Here is a 19,039-nt window from a genome sequence, read left to right as displayed (position 1 = left end):
TTATGAATGCTAAGGCTAGTTAGCATAGCCACACAGATAAACAGTTTTTCTGTAACGACAAATTGTTTCTCTGCCATTAGTACATTTAGCAGCGAGTACATGAGGATGATTAACAACGCTAAGTCCCTCCTCCTGGAACCGATTGGTTGTTTTAGCTCTGGAGCGTTGCATTTCTTCAAATGGCAATAGATGACAGAAGTGGAGATCGATGTTTCCACATTTTATCTCACATTATATGACATGACATGGAGACAGTTTTAAAAAAATACATTCAAAAAACATTTATAAAAGTTACTGCAGCTTTAATTACTTAGTTTTTATTAGTTATAGTACTAGTTTGAGTTGTTTTATACTTAAATTTTTAGATGCAGAACACAAAAAGTCAAAGTATTGTGATTATACCTATATAACCAATTTTCAGTTAAATTATTCTGGAACAATCATCTGACTTTGGCACTTTGTCCCAGCTTTTGCTGTCGCCATTTTGCGGACAGTTTTAAGTACCGCCGCGAGGAGCATAAAGTGCCATAATTTGCTAACAACTGACGTAAACTGCTTGTGTGGAAAAAGTAAATAAAAAAAATCAATTTCATGTCAGTCTGAAAAAATAGATTAACAGGAAAATGAAGAGTATTATATCTGTATTTCAGTAAGTTTTATAATCATTTCCCCCATTAATTACTGTTTTTATTTATTTCAGTTAAAGAAAATGTTTTCCCAGTTTCAGGTTTTGCCCTTCAGTCAGTTTTAGTTTAACTATAATAACTTTGCTGGAACCCAGTCAGTGTTGATGTAAACACAAACAAACCACTTCCACTTAAAACAGATTAGAAATCACTTTAATGTAACAACATAGTGATTTTTAAGACTTACAGTCAGAAATAAAAATCTAATTTCAGATCATTTTAAACCGAGAGGAAGGAGATAGCCTGGTGGAACAATTGAAATAAAATAGAAAAACATGAACACAAACATATGCCTCTTAATACTGTGATCTGATAACATGTCTGCAAGAGCTTTTTTTTCTTTTGTTTTTTTTTTCTTTTTTAAAGGAATAGTTTGCCTCACACGAGAACATTCTTGTTGAAAACCTAAAGAATGTGGATAAAATAGATTACAGTACTTAAATATAAAAATAGACTCTGGATTTCTTTGCTCCCATTTCTCTCTCTGATTCAGTCATGGAGATGGACGGATGGACGTGTCCAGCGTGTCCTCAGATCCCTCAGTGGCACATTCGAGCAGTCATCTCTTTCTGTGGAAACAAACAGCGAGTCGATTATTAGAAACGCTAAATATAATCAGTATTAATGGCTGACTCTGAAATAAATTAACTTTTCAATGATTTTCTGATTTATTGAGCTGCACCAGTAAAACAAGTTAATTCCTAATAAAGCTCTAATAGAATAAAAAAAAACTTTAATTTTCAAGGCATAAATTAATTTAAATGTGTGAGTTCAAGAGTATTGCTACATTTTTTCTGAGTACAACTGATTATATTTTATTTTAAAGAAATTGTTCCATTCTGCTGATTTTTTATTCAACTACTGAAACCTATTTCATGCAATAGTAGAAACACATAAAATTACAAATAGACAAATTATTTAATTCCTTTTTTAAATTAGAAAATAAACATTTTATTGGCTAAAATTATAGCATTCCTTTGCTGCAAATGATCAAGTGTACTTAAACGACACATCTGATCTGTTGATTAATAGATGGAGAGCAACAGGAGCTTAATCTGAGATTTATTTATTTTTACAGATCAGATTTATTTATTTTGAAGCAGGTGAATCTAAAAATGCCACTTCAGAAGTTCTGGGTAGAACATTTTTTGTACAGTTTTGGCTTAATTGCTGCTTTAAACATCTCGTTCTTTCATTTCTAGTCAAAAAACAAGATTTTTCTTTATTCTGCAAGTTTGTATCAATCAACAGCTAAAACCAGTTAATGTTGCATGCAAATATTGATAAGAAATTGTGAAAATATTGTAAAGAATTTATGTAATTATTACTTTTAAGGTGCATTTTCCCCTCTAGATTGGTTGAATTAGGTCAGCATGGTGACTCTGTGAGGCTAAAATTAAAATTTTTCTCAACTATTCACTGCAGGAAACATACATGTGTGATTAAACAGATAATATAATTTTTTTTAAAATCATTTTTCATTGTTAATCTTCCAAGGTGGTGAAATAAAGTCCTGATTTTGAAGCAGCCGAGTTTTTCCAGAGCTTGATCACATGAAAAGACGTCGATGGATCAAAAACAGAAAACAGGTTAAAGGTTAAAGCTCTGAGTTTACAGCTCTGTAAACTCAATCTGATCAGGGAGACCTACTTTGCAGATCCGAGAAATGTCAAAACATGTTGCTTTAAATCCATAAACAGTTTCCTCAGAGGGGGGAGGGGCCTTCAGTCTGAGCATGCTCAGTAAGGCTGCAGGAAAACTGCACTGTTTGAGAGAAAACCTTAGTTTAAACCCAAATAAAATGTCCCAACGTTTGTTTTTGCAACATGTATGAAAACGAGCCAGTCTGCAGAGCTGCTGTGTTTACCTTCATGGGTGGAAATTTACATGTTTTTGCTTTTGGCTGCACAGAGCATTTTGCATGATTCAGACTTTCTCATTCAAGCTGAACAGCAGGCAGTTTATTTTTACCATCACTCACTATGACACAACAGGTACATCTCAACAAACCAGCATATTATAAAAAAAGTTGATGAACTTAGTTAAGCCAACTAAGCCTACTATTGATTATTTGAGCAGTACTTGGTTGGCTCTCGTTCCACTCCAGTTCTATCATGGTCATTAATCTATGTATCGGTTCTTTCATCCCCATAAAACTCACCATCAGAAGGAAACGGCTTCACTGGCTTTGGATGTGTTAGGCCAGCAGACGATTTAGCCCCAAATCATCATTCTGAAAGCTCCAGCGAACCTCAAGACAGAGTGTGCCTCTCCACTTTCTTTACGACCTTGATTTCCAAATTAAAAGCCTGATTTGATTGCATCTGAGCAACAGTCTAGTCCTCTTTACCCAGAGTTCAGGACACTTTGACTGTGGCTTTCCCAGGTACTTACAAATCTATGCCTAAAAGTTTTTCCTTCCACTCAACTTTCCAAAAATAGATCTCTCTGAACAGCCAGCTTCTTTAACAATGACTCTTGTTGTTGACAATATTTTCTCTATTTAAATAATAATAGATAATTCAAATTCAATTAAAAATACTTCATTAATCCAAAGCGAAATTAAATACTGAGATAATAATAATAATATAATATTATATTATATTAGCACATTATTATTGATATATATTGTTAATATATATTATTATATATATCATGAATATAATATAATTACCTAGATGTACTAAAAGAATCAAATGTTCAGGTATGTTGTGAAATGGTGGTGCTTTTACGCCGTTTCACCGCTAGGGGCGCTAAAGCTTTGATTTTAATTATTTGTTTTTCCCAAATTCCTTCCACATAATACTTTTACTTTTTTATCTAAGACATACAGATTTTTAAGTTAATGTTAAAATGAAAGTTCCTTTAGAAAATAATCTTGTCTTCATTTGTAAATTTTAATATAATTTAACCAATTAAATCAAATTAAAACAAGGATCTGTAATTATTATTTATTAGGTTGTTTGCTCTCTGATTTGCCCCCATTTGAAGCCTTTCTGGTGTTTAGTTTGCTCAGGTCCAGGTGTGTTTGACTCACCAGGGGTTCCAGTTCTTTGTGGTCCGTCAGGTTGAACTCAGTGACGAAGTAATAGAAATGCTTGTAGCAGGTGTTGACGTGCGCCTCAGCGCCCATCTGGGAGACCCGGTCGAAGTGGTGGATGTAGACGTGGACAAACACCCGGAACAGACGAGACAAAATCTTCTTAGCCACCTGCATGAAGCACTTAGGGAAAGGAGTACCTGGGGGAGCAGCAGAAGGAGAGACTCTCTTACTGTCTGCACCACGCATAAAACACATTCACAACAAACTACCTAGTAAAAAGTTACATTTTCTGTTCGTCTGACTGCAGTTTGCTTTGACAAAATTAGCAGGAAGTAGTTCACATCAGCGGTGGTTTCTATTCATAGTGCACTGGGCATGGTGTGACCCATTTTTTTAATCCACTGCCTGGATGTTTCTGTTGTAAAGTCAGCTGCTGAGCCGCAGCAGAGGCCATGCATACATGCAGAGATAATAACGTCCAGACGAGAACGCCACTGCCACGGTTTTACCGAATCCTCAACGTCTGCGATGCGAAACGCAGAAGGTAATCTAATAAATCCAGCCTTGAAATACAAACGCTTCATATTTTGGATTGCACAACTATTTTATTTATTTATTTTTTTTCCACAGGTTATTTTTAAAAGTTGCTTTTTGCACCAGAGTTTGGGTTACAGATGATTATTTCAGGTTGAACTTTATTTTGATTTTTATTCAACATTATAAATAGGCCTGTTGCAATAAGCAAAAAAAATCAATTAATTAATTGGATCATGAATTAAACTCAACAATTAGCATGATTTAACTTTTTTCCTCTTTCTACCAAAAACTGGATGAAAAAAGTCTTCAGTCTGGTGCTTTAGCCCTTTTGTGAGGGACAATTTTGTTTGCAGAGACTTTATAATTAACTTTATGAAGCATTTTGTTTATTTTCCAGCGTTAAATGTTCATTAGAATGTAAAGTTTATTGATCTTTGTAAACGTAATCTTGCATTATTACGTCATGGTCTCAATTTCTCTGCACAGTAACTGAGTCAGAGTAAAACTAGGCTACAGTAAACAACAAGCAGTGTTTTCTGTTTAAACAACATTAAACCATAACCTCATACTTAGCCATTGCAGCTCTAGGGCTATTAACGACTTTCATGTTGTCTCTACAAACAATCTGCAAATTATCTCATCTCAACCTTCTGCATTTGTAATATTATCTGAGGCGATTGTTCCTTTTGATTACTGTCTGTCTTTGACATTGTGTTTAATTTTCCCACTGCGTGATTACTTGTTTTAGTGTTTCAAGGTTTCTAAATTATATTTTTGCTATTAGAAGCGACTGCGGCAAAAATAATTTTCCTCTCATCTAGGCTACAACCAAAGACACCCTGTCGAAAAACATTTCTATTGACACTAGAAAACCCGTTTGTCTCCATGCTTCAGCTCGTTTGGCTTCGTCTCAGGAAGCTTCATGGTGGAAAAAGCGTCAAAAGAAACTGGTGATAAATGTTGACTGTAGAGCTGCAGAGGAGGAAGTGGTTTTCTTTCAACAACTTCAAGTTTAGCGAGAATAAACGGAGAGTTCGGACTGATGGGAACCACAGAAACTCAAAGGCCACACGTGAAGAGCAGGCGCTGCTGATGAGCGGATAAGGACACAATGGGTTGATTTACCCTGCTGAATGAGCTCTATGTTTCATTTTCTGTTGAATATGAGTTTTATGAAACGGTTAACATGAAGGTTTGACTGCAGAAGATCAAAACAACTTAGATTCATCCAGATTTATTCAACTTAACTGAGGATAATGTGAATATCTAAATAAAACCAGTTTACTGTACACAGATTCAGAAATAATAAGTTAAATAATCGTACTGTTACATTTTCAGTATATACACTGATTATTTCTACATCACTCATCAAATTTTTTTTTACTTTTTTTTTTTAGAAATGTATAAATTATTTCATAGGGTTAGGTCACAATGTTGAATCTTAACTCATATTTAATGTGTAAATATTTGCATATAATAATGCAGAATGCATTAAATGCTAATAGTTATTGTTGAGAATAATAAAACTAAAAATGTGCATGCATTTTCTAGGAATATTTTATCCATATATTTTATATCAAATCTGCATTTCTAAGCAAAATTAATCTTCACTATAAGAACATCAAATTACAGATAGAGGAGTAAAGATGTAATGTTTTTAGTCTTTTATTTACTTTTTATACAAACGGAGAGGCTTTCAGAAACCGAGATTATAGTAATCCTTTGTTATCATGATGATTTAGGAAGCCATTAATGTTAGCTTATTTTGTGTCTGATGTGATGCAGAAGAATTAAAGCTGCAGTATGCAACCTTTAAATAAAATAAATGTAAAGTTTTTCATTGTTTATTTTGTATGAAGCTAAAACTGCCACTTGACTATTTCTGGGTAGAATATATTTACAGACAAAAGGTTTTTTGGCCTTATTACTAACTATTAGCTACTGCCAATAGTAGCTAATAGCTACTGCTAATAGTTAGTAATAACTAATGAGCTAATGTTGCCCTTTCAGCAAATGGCTGTTATTATTATCCGTTTCATAAATATTTTTTTTTTACATACTGCAGCTTGAAAGTGTATGTGCAATTTTAAATTGACATTTATTACCAGTGTTACTGTACTCAACATAGACGATGGTTTATTTGCAAATTTAAAGAAACAATTTACTCAATGTCCCTTATTTTAATACAGCAATTCCTTCAATATTTAACTATAAAACAGGAGAACAGATTAGGTCTGTTGCAAGAAATCAATTAATCACATGATNCGGGCCAGATTTGGCCCCCGGGCCTTAAGTTTGAAAGTTGTGACTTAAATGGTTTAACATTAAAATAAAAATGAGTTATCCTGCTGCTATGCAGCATGTAAACCTAATAATCAATAAGTCAATTAATCGCATGATAAATTAAAACAAACTCAATCATTTTAATTTGTATGATTTAGTATTTTTATTTTTTTTTCTACAGAAAACTGGATGACAGAAGTCTTCAGTCTTGAGTTTTGGTCTCAGCTAGCCCTTTTTCTGAAGGACAATTTTGTTTACAGAAACTTTTTCCCTCCATTATAGTTTAGTTGTATTTTGTTGCTAGTTTTTTATTAGTATTAAAACTGTAATATGAAACTTATTTAAAAAAAATATTTTTGCATGTTTTTAAACTGTTACCATATCATGACAATATGGTAGAAGACAGATAATTTACCAAAAACTGAAATGTGAAACATTGAGCTCCTCTGCCATCTCCCAGCTCCAACTAAAAACAACCAATCAGAGCTGGGAGGCGGGTCTTAGCAATGTCAATCAAAATCTCATCCTCTTACCCCCTTGCTCTCAGATGGCTTAAATGTTATGAATGCTAAGGCTAGTTAGCATAGCCACACAGATAAACAGTTTTTCTGTAACGACAAATTGTTTCTCTGCCATTAGTACATTTAGCAGCGAGTACATGAGGATGATTAACAACGCTAAGTCCCTCCTCCTGGAACCGATTGGTTGTTTTAGCTCTGGAGCGTTGCATTTCTTCAAATGGCAATAGATGACAGAAGTGGAGATCGATGTTTCCACATTTTATCTCACATTATATGACATGACATGGAGACAGTTTTAAAAAAATACATTCAAAAAACATTTATAAAAGTTACTGCAGCTTTAATTATTTAGTTTTATTAGTTATAGTACTAGTTTGAGTTGTTTTATACTTAAATTTTTAGATGCAGAACACAAAAAGTCAAAGTATTGTGATTATACCTATATAACCGATTTTCAGTTAAATTATTCTGGAACAATCATCTGACTTTGGCACTTTGTCCCAGCTTTTGCTGTCGCCATTTTACGGACAGTTTTAAGTACCGCCGCGAGGAGCATAAAGTGCCATAATTTGCTAACAACTGACGTAAACTGCTTGTGTGGAAAAAGTAAATAAAAAAAATCAATTTCATGTCAGTCTGAAAAAATAGATTAACAGGAAAATGAAGAGTATTATATCTGTATTTCAGTAAGTTGTATAATCATTTTCCCCATTAATTACTGTTTTTATTTATTTCAGTTAAAGAAAATGTTTTCCCAGTTTCAGGTTTTGCCCTTCAGTCAGTTTTAGTTTAACTATAATAACTTTGCTGGAACCCAGTCAGTGTTGATGTAAACACAAACAAACCACTTCCACTTAAAACAGATTAGAAATCACTTTAATGTAACAACATAGTGATTTTTAAGACTTACAGTCAGAAATAAAAATCTAATTTCAGATCATTTTAAACCGAGAGGAAGGAGATAGCCTGGTGGAACAATTGAAATAAAATAGAAAAACATGAACACAAACATATGCCTCTTAATACTGTGATCTGATAACATGTCTGCAAGAGCTTTTTTTTCTTTTGTTTTTTTTTTCTTTTTTAAAGGAATAGTTTGCCTCACACGAGAATGTTCTTGTTGAAAACCTAAAGAATGTGGATAAAATAGATTACAGTACTTAAATATAAAAATAGACTCTGGATTTCTTTGCTCCCATTTCTCTCTCTGATTCAGTCATGGAGATGGACGGATGGACGTGTCCAGCGTGTCCTCAGATCCCTCAGTGGCACATTCGAGCAGTCATCTCTTTCTGTGGAAACAAACAGCGAGTCGATTATTAGAAACGCTAAATATAATCAGTATTAATGGCTGACTCTGAAATAAATTAACTTTTCAATGATTTTCTGATTTATTGAGCTGCACCAGTAAAACAAGTTAATTCCTAATAAAGCTCTAATAGAATAAAAAAAAACTTTAATTTTCAAGGCATAAATTAATTTAAATGTGTGAGTTCAAGAGTATTGCTACATTTTTTCTGAGTACAACTGATTATATTTTATTTTAAAGAAATTGTTCCATTCTGCTGATTTTTTATTCAACTACTGAAACCTATTTCATGCAATAGTAGAAACACATAAAATTACAAATAGACAAATTATTTAATTCCTTTTTTAAATTAGAAAATAAACATTTTATTGGCTAAAATTATAGCATTCCTTTGCTGCAAATGATCAAGTGTACTTAAACGACACATCTGATCTGTTGATTAATAGATGGAGAGCAACAGGAGCTTAATCTGAGATTTATTTATTTTTACAGATCAGATTTATTTATTTTGAAGCAGGTGAATCTAAAAATGCCACTTCAGAAGTTCTGGGTAGAACATTTTTTGTACAGTTTTGGCTTAATTGCTGCTTTAAACATCTCGTTCTTTCATTTCTAGTCAAAAAACAAGATTTTTCTTTATTCTGCAAGTTTGTATCAATCAACAGCTAAAACCAGTTAATGTTGCATGCAAATATTGATAAGAAATTGTGAAAATATTGTAAAGAATTTATGTAATTATTACTTTTAAGGTGCATTTTCCCCTCTAGATTGGTTGAATTAGGTCAGCATGGTGACTCTGTGAGGCTAAAATTAAAATTTTTCTCAACTATTCACTGCAGGAAACATACATGTGTGATTAAACAGATAATATAATTTTTTTTAAAATCATTTTTCATTGTTAATCTTCCAAGGTGGTGAAATAAAGTCCTGATTTTGAAGCAGCCGAGTTTTTCCAGAGCTTGATCACATGAAAAGACGTCGATGGATCAAAAACAGAAAACAGGTTAAAGGTTAAAGCTCTGAGTTTACAGCTCTGTAAACTCAATCTGATCAGGGAGACCTACTTTGCAGATCCGAGAAATGTCAAAACATGTTGCTTTAAATCCATAAACAGTTTCCTCAGAGGGGGGAGGGGCCTTCAGTCTGAGCATGCTCAGTAAGGCTGCAGGAAAACTGCACTGTTTGAGAGAAAACCTTAGTTTAAACCCAAATAAAATGTCCCAACGTTTGTTTTTGCAACATGTATGAAAACGAGCCAGTCTGCAGAGCTGCTGTGTTTACCTTCATGGGTGGAAATTTACATGTTTTTGCTTTTGGCTGCACAGAGCATTTTGCATGATTCAGACTTTCTCATTCAAGCTGAACAGCAGGCAGTTTATTTTTACCATCACTCACTATGACACAACAGGTACATCTCAACAAACCAGCATATTATAAAAAAAGTTGATGAACTTAGTTAAGCCAACTAAGCCTACTATTGATTATTTGAGCAGTACTTGGTTGGCTCTCGTTCCACTCCAGTTCTATCATGGTCATTAATCTATGTATCGGTTCTTTCATCCCCATAAAACTCACCATCAGAAGGAAACGGCTTCACTGGCTTTGGATGTGTTAGGCCAGCAGACGATTTAGCCCCAAATCATCATTCTGAAAGCTCCAGCGAACCTCAAGACAGAGTGTGCCTCTCCACTTTCTTTACGACCTTGATTTCCAAATTAAAAGCCTGATTTGATTGCATCTGAGCAACAGTCTAGTCCTCTTTACCCAGAGTTCAGGACACTTTGACTGTGGCTTTCCCAGGTACTTACAAATCTATGCCTAAAAGTTTTTCCTTCCACTCAACTTTCCAAAAATAGATCTCTCTGAACAGCCAGCTTCTTTAACAATGACTCTTGTTGTTGACAATATTTTCTCTATTTAAATAATAATAGATAATTCAAATTCAATTAAAAATACTTCATTAATCCAAAGCGAAATTAAATACTGAGATAATAATAATAATATAATATTATATTATATTAGCACATTATTATTGATATATATTGTTAATATATATTATTATATATATCATGAATATAATATAATTACCTAGATGTACTAAAAGAATCAAATGTTCAGGTATGTTGTGAAATGGTGGTGCTTTTACGCCGTTTCACCGCTAGGGGCGCTAAAGCTTTGATTTTAATTATTTGTTTTTCCCAAATTCCTTCCACATAATACTTTTACTTTTTTATCTAAGACATACAGATTTTTAAGTTAATGTTAAAATGAAAGTTCCTTTAGAAAATAATCTTGTCTTCATTTGTAAATTTTAATATAATTTAACCAATTAAATCAAATTAAAACAAGGATCTGTAATTATTATTTATTAGGTTGTTTGCTCTCTGATTTGCCCCCATTTGAAGCCTTTCTGGTGTTTAGTTTGCTCAGGTCCAGGTGTGTTTGACTCACCAGGGGTTCCAGTTCTTTGTGGTCCGTCAGGTTGAACTCAGTGACGAAGTAATAGAAATGCTTGTAGCAGGTGTTGACGTGCGCCTCAGCGCCCATCTGGGAGACCCGGTCGAAGTGGTGGATGTAGACGTGGACAAACACCCGGAACAGACGAGACAAAATCTTCTTAGCCACCTGCATGAAGCACTTAGGGAAAGGAGTACCTGGGGGAGCAGCAGAAGGAGAGACTCTCTTACTGTCTGCACCACGCATAAAACACATTCACAACAAACTACCTAGTAAAAAGTTACATTTTCTGTTCGTCTGACTGCAGTTTGCTTTGACAAAATTAGCAGGAAGTAGTTCACATCAGCGGTGGTTTCTATTCATAGTGCACTGGGCATGGTGTGACCCATTTTTTTAATCCACTGCCTGGATGTTTCTGTTGTAAAGTCAGCTGCTGAGCCGCAGCAGAGGCCATGCATACATGCAGAGATAATAACGTCCAGACGAGAACGCCACTGCCACGGTTTTACCGAATCCTCAACGTCTGCGATGCGAAACGCAGAAGGTAATCTAATAAATCCAGCCTTGAAATACAAACGCTTCATATTTTGGATTGCACAACTATTTTATTTATTTATTTTTTTTCCACAGGTTATTTTTAAAAGTTGCTTTTTGCACCAGAGTTTGGGTTACAGATGATTATTTCAGGTTGAACTTTATTTTGATTTTTATTCAACATTATAAATAGGCCTGTTGCAATAAGCAAAAAAAATCAATTAATTAATTGGATCATGAATTAAACTCAACAATTAGCATGATTTAACTTTTTTCCTCTTTCTACCAAAAACTGGATGAAAAAAGTCTTCAGTCTGGTGCTTTAGCCCTTTTGTGAGGGACAATTTTGTTTGCAGAGACTTTATAATTAACTTTATGAAGCATTTTGTTTATTTTCCAGCGTTAAATGTTCATTAGAATGTAAAGTTTATTGATCTTTGTAAACGTAATCTTGCATTATTACGTCATGGTCTCAATTTCTCTGCACAGTAACTGAGTCAGAGTAAAACTAGGCTACAGTAAACAACAAGCAGTGTTTTCTGTTTAAACAACATTAAACCATAACCTCATACTTAGCCATTGCAGCTCTAGGGCTATTAACGACTTTCATGTTGTCTCTACAAACAATCTGCAAATTATCTCATCTCAACCTTCTGCATTTGTAATATTATCTGAGGCGATTGTTCCTTTTGATTACTGTCTGTCTTTGACATTGTGTTTAATTTTCCCACTGCGTGATTACTTGTTTTAGTGTTTCAAGGTTTCTAAATTATATTTTTGCTATTAGAAGCGACTGCGGCAAAAATAATTTTCCTCTCATCTAGGCTACAACCAAAGACACCCTGTCGAAAAACATTTCTATTGACACTAGAAAACCCGTTTGTCTCCATGCTTCAGCTCGTTTGGCTTCGTCTCAGGAAGCTTCATGGTGGAAAAAGCGTCAAAAGAAACTGGTGATAAATGTTGACTGTAGAGCTGCAGAGGAGGAAGTGGTTTTCTTTCAACAACTTCAAGTTTAGCGAGAATAAACGGAGAGTTCGGACTGATGGGAACCACAGAAACTCAAAGGCCACACGTGAAGAGCAGGCGCTGCTGATGAGCGGATAAGGACACAATGGGTTGATTTACCCTGCTGAATGAGCTCTATGTTTCATTTTCTGTTGAATATGAGTTTTATGAAACGGTTAACATGAAGGTTTGACTGCAGAAGATCAAAACAACTTTGATTCATCCAGATTTATTCAACTTAACTGAGGATAATGTGAATATCTAAATAAAACCAGTTTACTGTACACAGATTCAGAAATAATAAGTTAAATAATCGTACTGTTACATTTTCAGTATATACACTGATTATTTCTACATCACTCATCAAATTTTTTTTTACTTTTTTTTTTTAGAAATGTATAAATTATTTCATAGGGTTAGGTCACAATGTTGAATCTTAACTCATATTTAATGTGTAAATATTTGCATATAATAATGCAGAATGCATTAAATGCTAATAGTTATTGTTGAGAATAATAAAACTAAAAATGTGCATACATTTTCTAGGAATATTTTATCCATATATTTTATATCAAATCTGCATTTCTAAGCAAAATTAATCTTCACTATAAGAACATCAAATTACAGATAGAGGAGTAAAGATGTAATGTCTTTAGTCTTTTATTTACTTTTTATACAAACGGAGAGGCTTTCAGAAACCGAGATTATAGTAATCCTTTGTTATCATGATGATTCAGGAAGCCATTAATGTTAGCTTATTTTGTGTCTGATGTGATGCAGAAGAATTAAAGCTGCAGTATGTAACCTTTAAATAAAATAAATGTAAAGTTTTTCATTGTTTATTTTGTGTGAAGCTAAAACTGCCACTTGACTATTTCTGGGTAGAATATATTTACAGACAAAAGGTTTTTTGGCCTTATTACTAACTATTAGCTACTGCCAATAGTAGCTAATAGCTACTGCTAATAGTTAGTAATAACTAATGAGCTAATGTTGCCCTTTCAGCAAATGGCTGTTATTATTATCCGTTTCATAAATATTTTTTTTTTACATACTGCAGCTTGAAAGTGTATGTGCAATTTTAAATTGACATTTATTACCAGTGTTACTGTACTCAACATAGACGATGGTTTATCTGCAAATTTAAAGAAACAATTTACTCAATGTCCCTTATTTTAATACAGCAATTCCTTCAATATTTAACTATAAAACAGGAGAACAGATTAGGTCTGTTGCAAGAAATCAATTAATCACATGATAAATTAAAACAACCTCAATTATTTCAATTTGTATGATTTATCATTTTTCCCCTTTTTAACAACAAAAAACAAAAGAAAAAAAGTTTCAAACCGAAGGTTTGGGCCCAAACAAAACCCCTTTTTTCCGTTTTTTGAAAGAAAAATTTGCCTAAAAACAACTTAAAAATCAATTGAAGTGGTGGTTTGGTTAACCAAAAAAAAACCCAAAAAAAAGGAAAACAAAAAAACCGAACAATTTAAAGGGGAACCTAAATTTTCCAAAACCAGAAAACCTAAACGAACAAATGTAATGGTTTTGGTTCAAAAACAATTGAATAATTTCAGTTTTTTTGTCTTTGTTCTGAATGTATCCATCTTACCGCACACCTCCTAGTTTTTTATGTTCATTTTATTTCTGTTGAGGTTATTCGTTCTCTTATCCGGTTATTTAACACTACTTTGTTGGTTTGCAAATATAGAAAAATCAGTGAATAAAATAAAATAAATTAGCGAAACTCAAAAAAAACAAAAAAACAAAAAACCCACAAAAACAAAGACTCACCGACGTTGGTGGGGAAGATGTTCTCGTTGTTGATCTGTACCTCGATCCAGTCCATGAGCAGGCTCATGTACTTGGGTGCCGACAGCGCAGTCGGCCTCTTGTACTTGTGCTCGTCCTGCCAGCGGTACTCGTACTTGGGCCCGCCGGACATAACGGGGCAGGTCTGGTCGGTGCAGGAATCGCTGATGGTGCCGTAGATGAGGTTGATGCGGTTGAAGAAGTCGACCACGTGGACGGCCACCCAGTCGTTGAGGTCCTCGCCGTGCGGCAGCTGCACGGCCTGCTTCAGGTCCAGGCCCGCGTTTAGAGACGCCTGCGCCTTCTTGTGCAGCTCGAAGCGCTGCGTGCCGGGCTCGAACTTGCGTTTGGGCCGGAACGTTCTGTCTTTGTTGAAGACTTGCTTCAGGGCCATAGACATGGTCGCCTACGACGGATCCCTCTGGTGAATTATTTACTGTGGAGGAGGACGCAGTCAAAAGGTTGCGCAAACAACCTTTGCAGACCTCAGTGTTTTCAAACCGTTTGGCTTCTGCTTCTTAACCTGCATCCAGAAGAAATAAGAATCAGATTAGACATTAAAGTAGCAAAATATAAGGTTACAAATGTGGTGCGAGGCCAATTTTTGGAATTCTTTGAGGTTTGCTGCCAATTATTTCACCCCCAAAAAAACTATAAAACTGAATAAAGACTTCAGATTTTTTGATGGGGGTAAATTACAGGAAAGCACACACCGTTGGTTGGTGCATTCATCCATTTAATGATTAAGAGAAAAAAGTAATTTTGTGACAAACGTCAATGGTAGCAGATCAGTGAATTCACATTGCTGAACAGAACTGGGTGTTTTTGATGCCCCAAACCGGCTCATCAACAGAAATAAAACCTAAAGTTCAAACTTCACACACAAATCTGAATATTGGCTTCATTTTAAAGTTGACTGTTTCTGAGGCGACTGTATAAAGCTGCAGACTCTCTAAGGTCCATAGTCCAAACCCGTTCTGTTTCGCACACAAACAAATTAAAAGCTGCTTGAAAACTCATCTGGTTCAAATCTGAGTCAGATCAAACTGCTGTTCTCATTGATTTGGGATTGAATTAACAGACTAAATACACATCAAAATACAAAAACATCCACATTTATTATTTTGAGACTATTTTTTCTTCTTGAAAGGTAATCTATAGTAAGATAATATTAATTTCCAGTAGTCAGAATCCAAAGATTCTACATGATTTTAGTTATTAAACAGTTAAGCATTATTATCCACTTCAGATTTCATCTCAAATATTTTAAAAAGTTTGTACTTTTATACTTACTATTTTTTATTCTCGTCTTTAGTCAATCCTGTTAATGTTTTCAACATTTTTGGGGTAGATGCTGCACAAATCGCAGATCAAAAACAGAAAATAATTCATAGTTTAATATTCTCTATAATATTCTGTCACAGTTTTTAAAACTCTGTATTCATAAATTTGATCTTTTAGTTGATCAATTAACTGAAATATTCTGACAAGTTTCACTAAAGGATTTTTGTTGAACATTTTTATCACGTCTAAATATATCTTTTAATTAAGCATGATTTTGGGTCACAGTTTTTTCCCAGATTTCGCTAAATGACCCCAGAACTATTGTTCATATAGTTTAAAATCAGTTTTCATCAGATGTCAGGAGACATGCCTCAATGACCACAGTTTATTTTTGATTTCAGGAATATTTTCATGCTGTAAAAATTACTATCTTTATAGGAACGTCTCCATGGATCCTGGTGGAGAAAATTCTTTATCACTTTGCACTGGAAAAAAAAATCTCAAATATGGATCAGAATCACGGTTGCTGTTATTTTTTGAGACTTCAAGGTTTGTAGAATACCCACTGAGAAATTAAAATGTGCATATATGGGAAGGGAAGAAAAGAAAAATCCACTTTTTGTGTTTTTAAGAAGCAAAAATAGACATAAACTAAAATGACCACTAAAGGGGTTTACAATTCTGAATTATCATGAATATTTGTGTGTAAAAATATATTATAGTTATGGCATTTTTGTGTCTCCAATGAATACAGGTGGGGCGCAAAAGAAGGAATCCCCCTCCTTCCCTCAAAATGTTAAATGTTTAAAACGAAACCCAACTTTATCGGCTACAAAATAGTGCCACCAATTTCAAATACATTCAAAACAAGTTAAGTAAAGTCAATAATTAAGGTGAAACAGCGTTACTTCTACATTAAAGATGAAACATGGAGTCTGCGTGAGTCATTTCCTACTTCAGAGCCCTGAAAGCTTACGATGCACAACCTTTAAAACGACGGAACCCGCCTTTAGCATCGCAACTTCACACTAGTGCCGTTATTTAGCCCTCTGTCTGAAGAATGAGCACCACCCCCCTCATAACAATGCGGATTTGTGTCGTTTTTAGCTCATTTTCCAGGATGAAAGCCCCGGAGATTAAAACAGCGGGGCACATGACGACTGTTGGTGAAGTTTGTTCTAGACGCTGCACAGCGCGCACGGACTTGTTGCTCAAAAAACAACAACGAAAAATAAAATAATAATGATAATAATAATAATCATACACAAGAAACCTTATATACCCACAATTACAATTATCAACCAAATCAACCACAAACAACATCAGTTATCTGAGACGGTCTGATCAAACGGTGACGAAACCGCACAGTTGAAAGGCACTTTCCCGAACTTACTTGTTCCGCCTTCCTGTTTCCTTCGGTCTTCTGCCGAAAGATTACACGATAACTCGTCGATAGCTGTACGTCAGTGATATGCGCGACCTACATTATGGGTTCAGGCAGCTAAACATGCTGCAAAGACGGCGATAAATCAATAAATATGCCACTTTAATGAAGAAACTAACGTCTGACTCCTCCCTGCGATGCGAAAAGTACACCACCACAAAGTTAGCGGTAACGCTAGTGACTTCCGGTTGAGTCCTTCAAAATAATCGACTTGAATTTTTCCACTGGATTGTAACGAATTTATGAAAATATTGTTGCTTGGATATTACATAATGAATCTTACCCAGGTTGTACATACATGAATAAAACTTTGGGAAAAATTTTATTATGGAATTAGAGATGAATAGAAAGTGTTTCACACATTCTCAGTAGACAGGCATTTGTACAGATTACAGATTAGATAAGAGATTAGGGATCTACACATATCTTTTAAGATGTTACAACCAGTCAGTCTACTCTAATAGCTAGCTTGTTGTTTATTTAAAACACACCAGAGAAAACAGAAATGTATATGTAGAAAGGAGTACAATTATATTTTTCTTCTTCTACTGCTTCTTGTTTTTGGGATTTCAAAATGTACCATATGTCTAATCGGTACATATATGTATATAAATATGCAATTTGATTAAATTTAATAATTTACTTTCTCAAAGTAAATTATTATAATCTTTTTTTTTTTACTGTGACTAAATCAAGTTGTCAGTGTCATTTTATACAGAGAATAAAGCTCATGTAGATTAATTTATATTTGATCTTTTTTTTTAACTACCGAGACATATTATTTGAATCGCTTATTATTTATGTAAAATAACCATAAGCAACTACATCACATATTTTAGATACAAATCCGTAGTACATAGAACGAGAAAACCTTATTTTGAAAAGCCACATTTCAACTTCCGGTCTTGTTCAGCGTTGCCTGGCAAGACAGAGGCACTTCCTCTGACAGTGTGTTACAGAGCTTGTCAGACTAACCTCATTTATTTCATAACGCAGTCTAAGTAACCCACAGTATATCCTGTTTAAACCACAAATAAACAACTCTAGATAACTTTTTATTGCTCGTAAATCTATTAAAATACTCACAAAACATGCATTTTACATGTAAGGTTCAGGTGATCAAATACAATAGAAAAAAACATCCTTAATGACTTGTTGGTATTTTTACCCATTCATCTGTAGTTGCGGTCGAGTTGCAAAGGTAACTGGTCCAGGACAAAAAAGTTAAAAAGTAGAACTGAAGTCCTGACGTCCTTTATAACTAATTTTTTGGGTAAATGAAGCGTTCCCACTTCATAAATAATAGTTTCTCAAGAAAAGAAACTATTGAACTTTCCTCCCACTTTCCTGTCAACTTTCAGTTTCAGTTAAATTCAGTTAATCAATAATTAATTCACAAAATACATAATTTCCATTCAATCCTACCCACGTTCCTATTGATCCTGGTTACTAAACAGTGCATTAAGTTCAGTTTACTATTCAAATTAGTTCAAAACATTTTCTATCTAATGAAATCAGATTCATTAACTTGCAGTATTCATGGGTGCATAGTGACAGTAAATAATCGTCTGTATTGCGTTGTTGACTTTATAAGGATCCTTCATACTGTAAATGAATGTTGTGGGGACAGTAGAGAGGAAAAACTTCTCTTTAATAGGAAGAAACCTCCAGCAGATCTCAGCTCGAGCGACCAGCTGGAAGTTTGAGAAGACAGAGCAGATGCACAAAAAATAAACACATGAACTAATGTAGGAGAGTTTTATGTCTTAATGAAAAGTAAAACATTAATTCAAAGCACTGTTTCCCTGCAGGAAGTAGGCTCTGGATTTAAATCCCAGTCTGGAGTTTTTCTGTATGGACTGTACAGGTTCTCCCTGTAATTTAACTGAGAAAGTCAGAGTTTTACCTTGCGGCTCACATCTCTTTTCTCCTCGGCAGGCTGGTACAGTATTCACATAATTGCAGATAGTTCCCCACTCTACCTATTTACTTCCCGTTCCATTCAACCCCCACTTATGAACTATGAAGATAATGAGATGGTTGCTGTGCAGGCAAGCAAACCAGACCTGATTCCTCCCTTAGAAGAACTGCTTTTCACAAAATCCCCTCAAAATC

General features: G+C 34.4%; 2 protein-coding genes across 2 annotated transcripts; both read right to left on the bottom strand.

The window, feature by feature from the left end:
• Positions 1-817: 817 nt before the first annotated feature.
• Positions 818-4,275, bottom strand: LOC103137271 (MOB kinase activator 3A-like). The gene is made up of 2 exons (XM_007550939.2): positions 3,724-4,275; positions 818-1,255 (listed from the first exon to the last, which is right to left on the bottom strand). The coding sequence occupies exons 1-2, from the start codon at positions 3,982-3,984 to the stop codon at positions 1,226-1,228; spliced, it is 291 nt and encodes a 96-aa protein (XP_007551001.1). The 5' UTR covers positions 3,985-4,275; the 3' UTR covers positions 818-1,225.
• A 3,649-nt stretch (positions 4,276-7,924) lies between these two features.
• Positions 7,925-17,110, bottom strand: LOC103137270 (MOB kinase activator 3A). The gene is made up of 4 exons (XM_007550938.1): positions 16,874-17,110; positions 14,179-14,719; positions 10,831-11,033; positions 7,925-8,362 (listed from the first exon to the last, which is right to left on the bottom strand). Exons 2-4 carry the CDS (start codon positions 14,594-14,596, stop codon positions 8,333-8,335), a joined length of 651 nt encoding a protein of 216 aa, XP_007551000.1. The 5' UTR covers positions 14,597-14,719; positions 16,874-17,110; the 3' UTR covers positions 7,925-8,332.
• Positions 17,111-19,039: the final 1,929 nt, after the last annotated feature.

This window comes from Poecilia formosa, unplaced genomic scaffold (genome assembly GCF_000485575.1).
Source record: "Poecilia formosa unplaced genomic scaffold, Poecilia_formosa-5.1.2 Scaffold38, whole genome shotgun sequence".
Lineage (NCBI taxonomy): Eukaryota > Metazoa > Chordata > Actinopteri > Cyprinodontiformes > Poeciliidae > Poecilia > Poecilia formosa.
The sequence above is the reverse complement of the archived record's forward strand: the minus strand, read 5'-3'. Positions and strand labels throughout refer to the sequence as shown.

What these genes read in the sequence shown, in the direction of transcription:
- LOC103137271 (XM_007550939.2), bottom strand. Translation starts at nt 3,984, where the DNA reads ATGTGTTTTATGCGTGGTGCAGACAGTAAGAGAGTCTCTCCTTCTGCT. An exon ending in ACAAAGAACTGGAACCCCTG is followed by an intron (nt 1,256 to 3,723) that starts GTGAGTCAAACA and finishes TTGTTTCCACAG; the next exon opens with AAAGAGATGACTGCTCGAAT.
- LOC103137270 (XM_007550938.1), bottom strand. Translation starts at nt 14,596, where the DNA reads ATGTCTATGGCCCTGAAGCAAGTCTTCAACAAAGACAGAACGTTCCGG. An exon ending in CATCTTCCCCACCAACGTCG is followed by an intron (nt 11,034 to 14,178) that starts GTGAGTCTTTGT and finishes CTGCTCCCCCAG; the next exon opens with GTACTCCTTTCCCTAAGTGC. An exon ending in ACAAAGAACTGGAACCCCTG is followed by an intron (nt 8,363 to 10,830) that starts GTGAGTCAAACA and finishes TTGTTTCCACAG; the next exon opens with AAAGAGATGACTGCTCGAAT.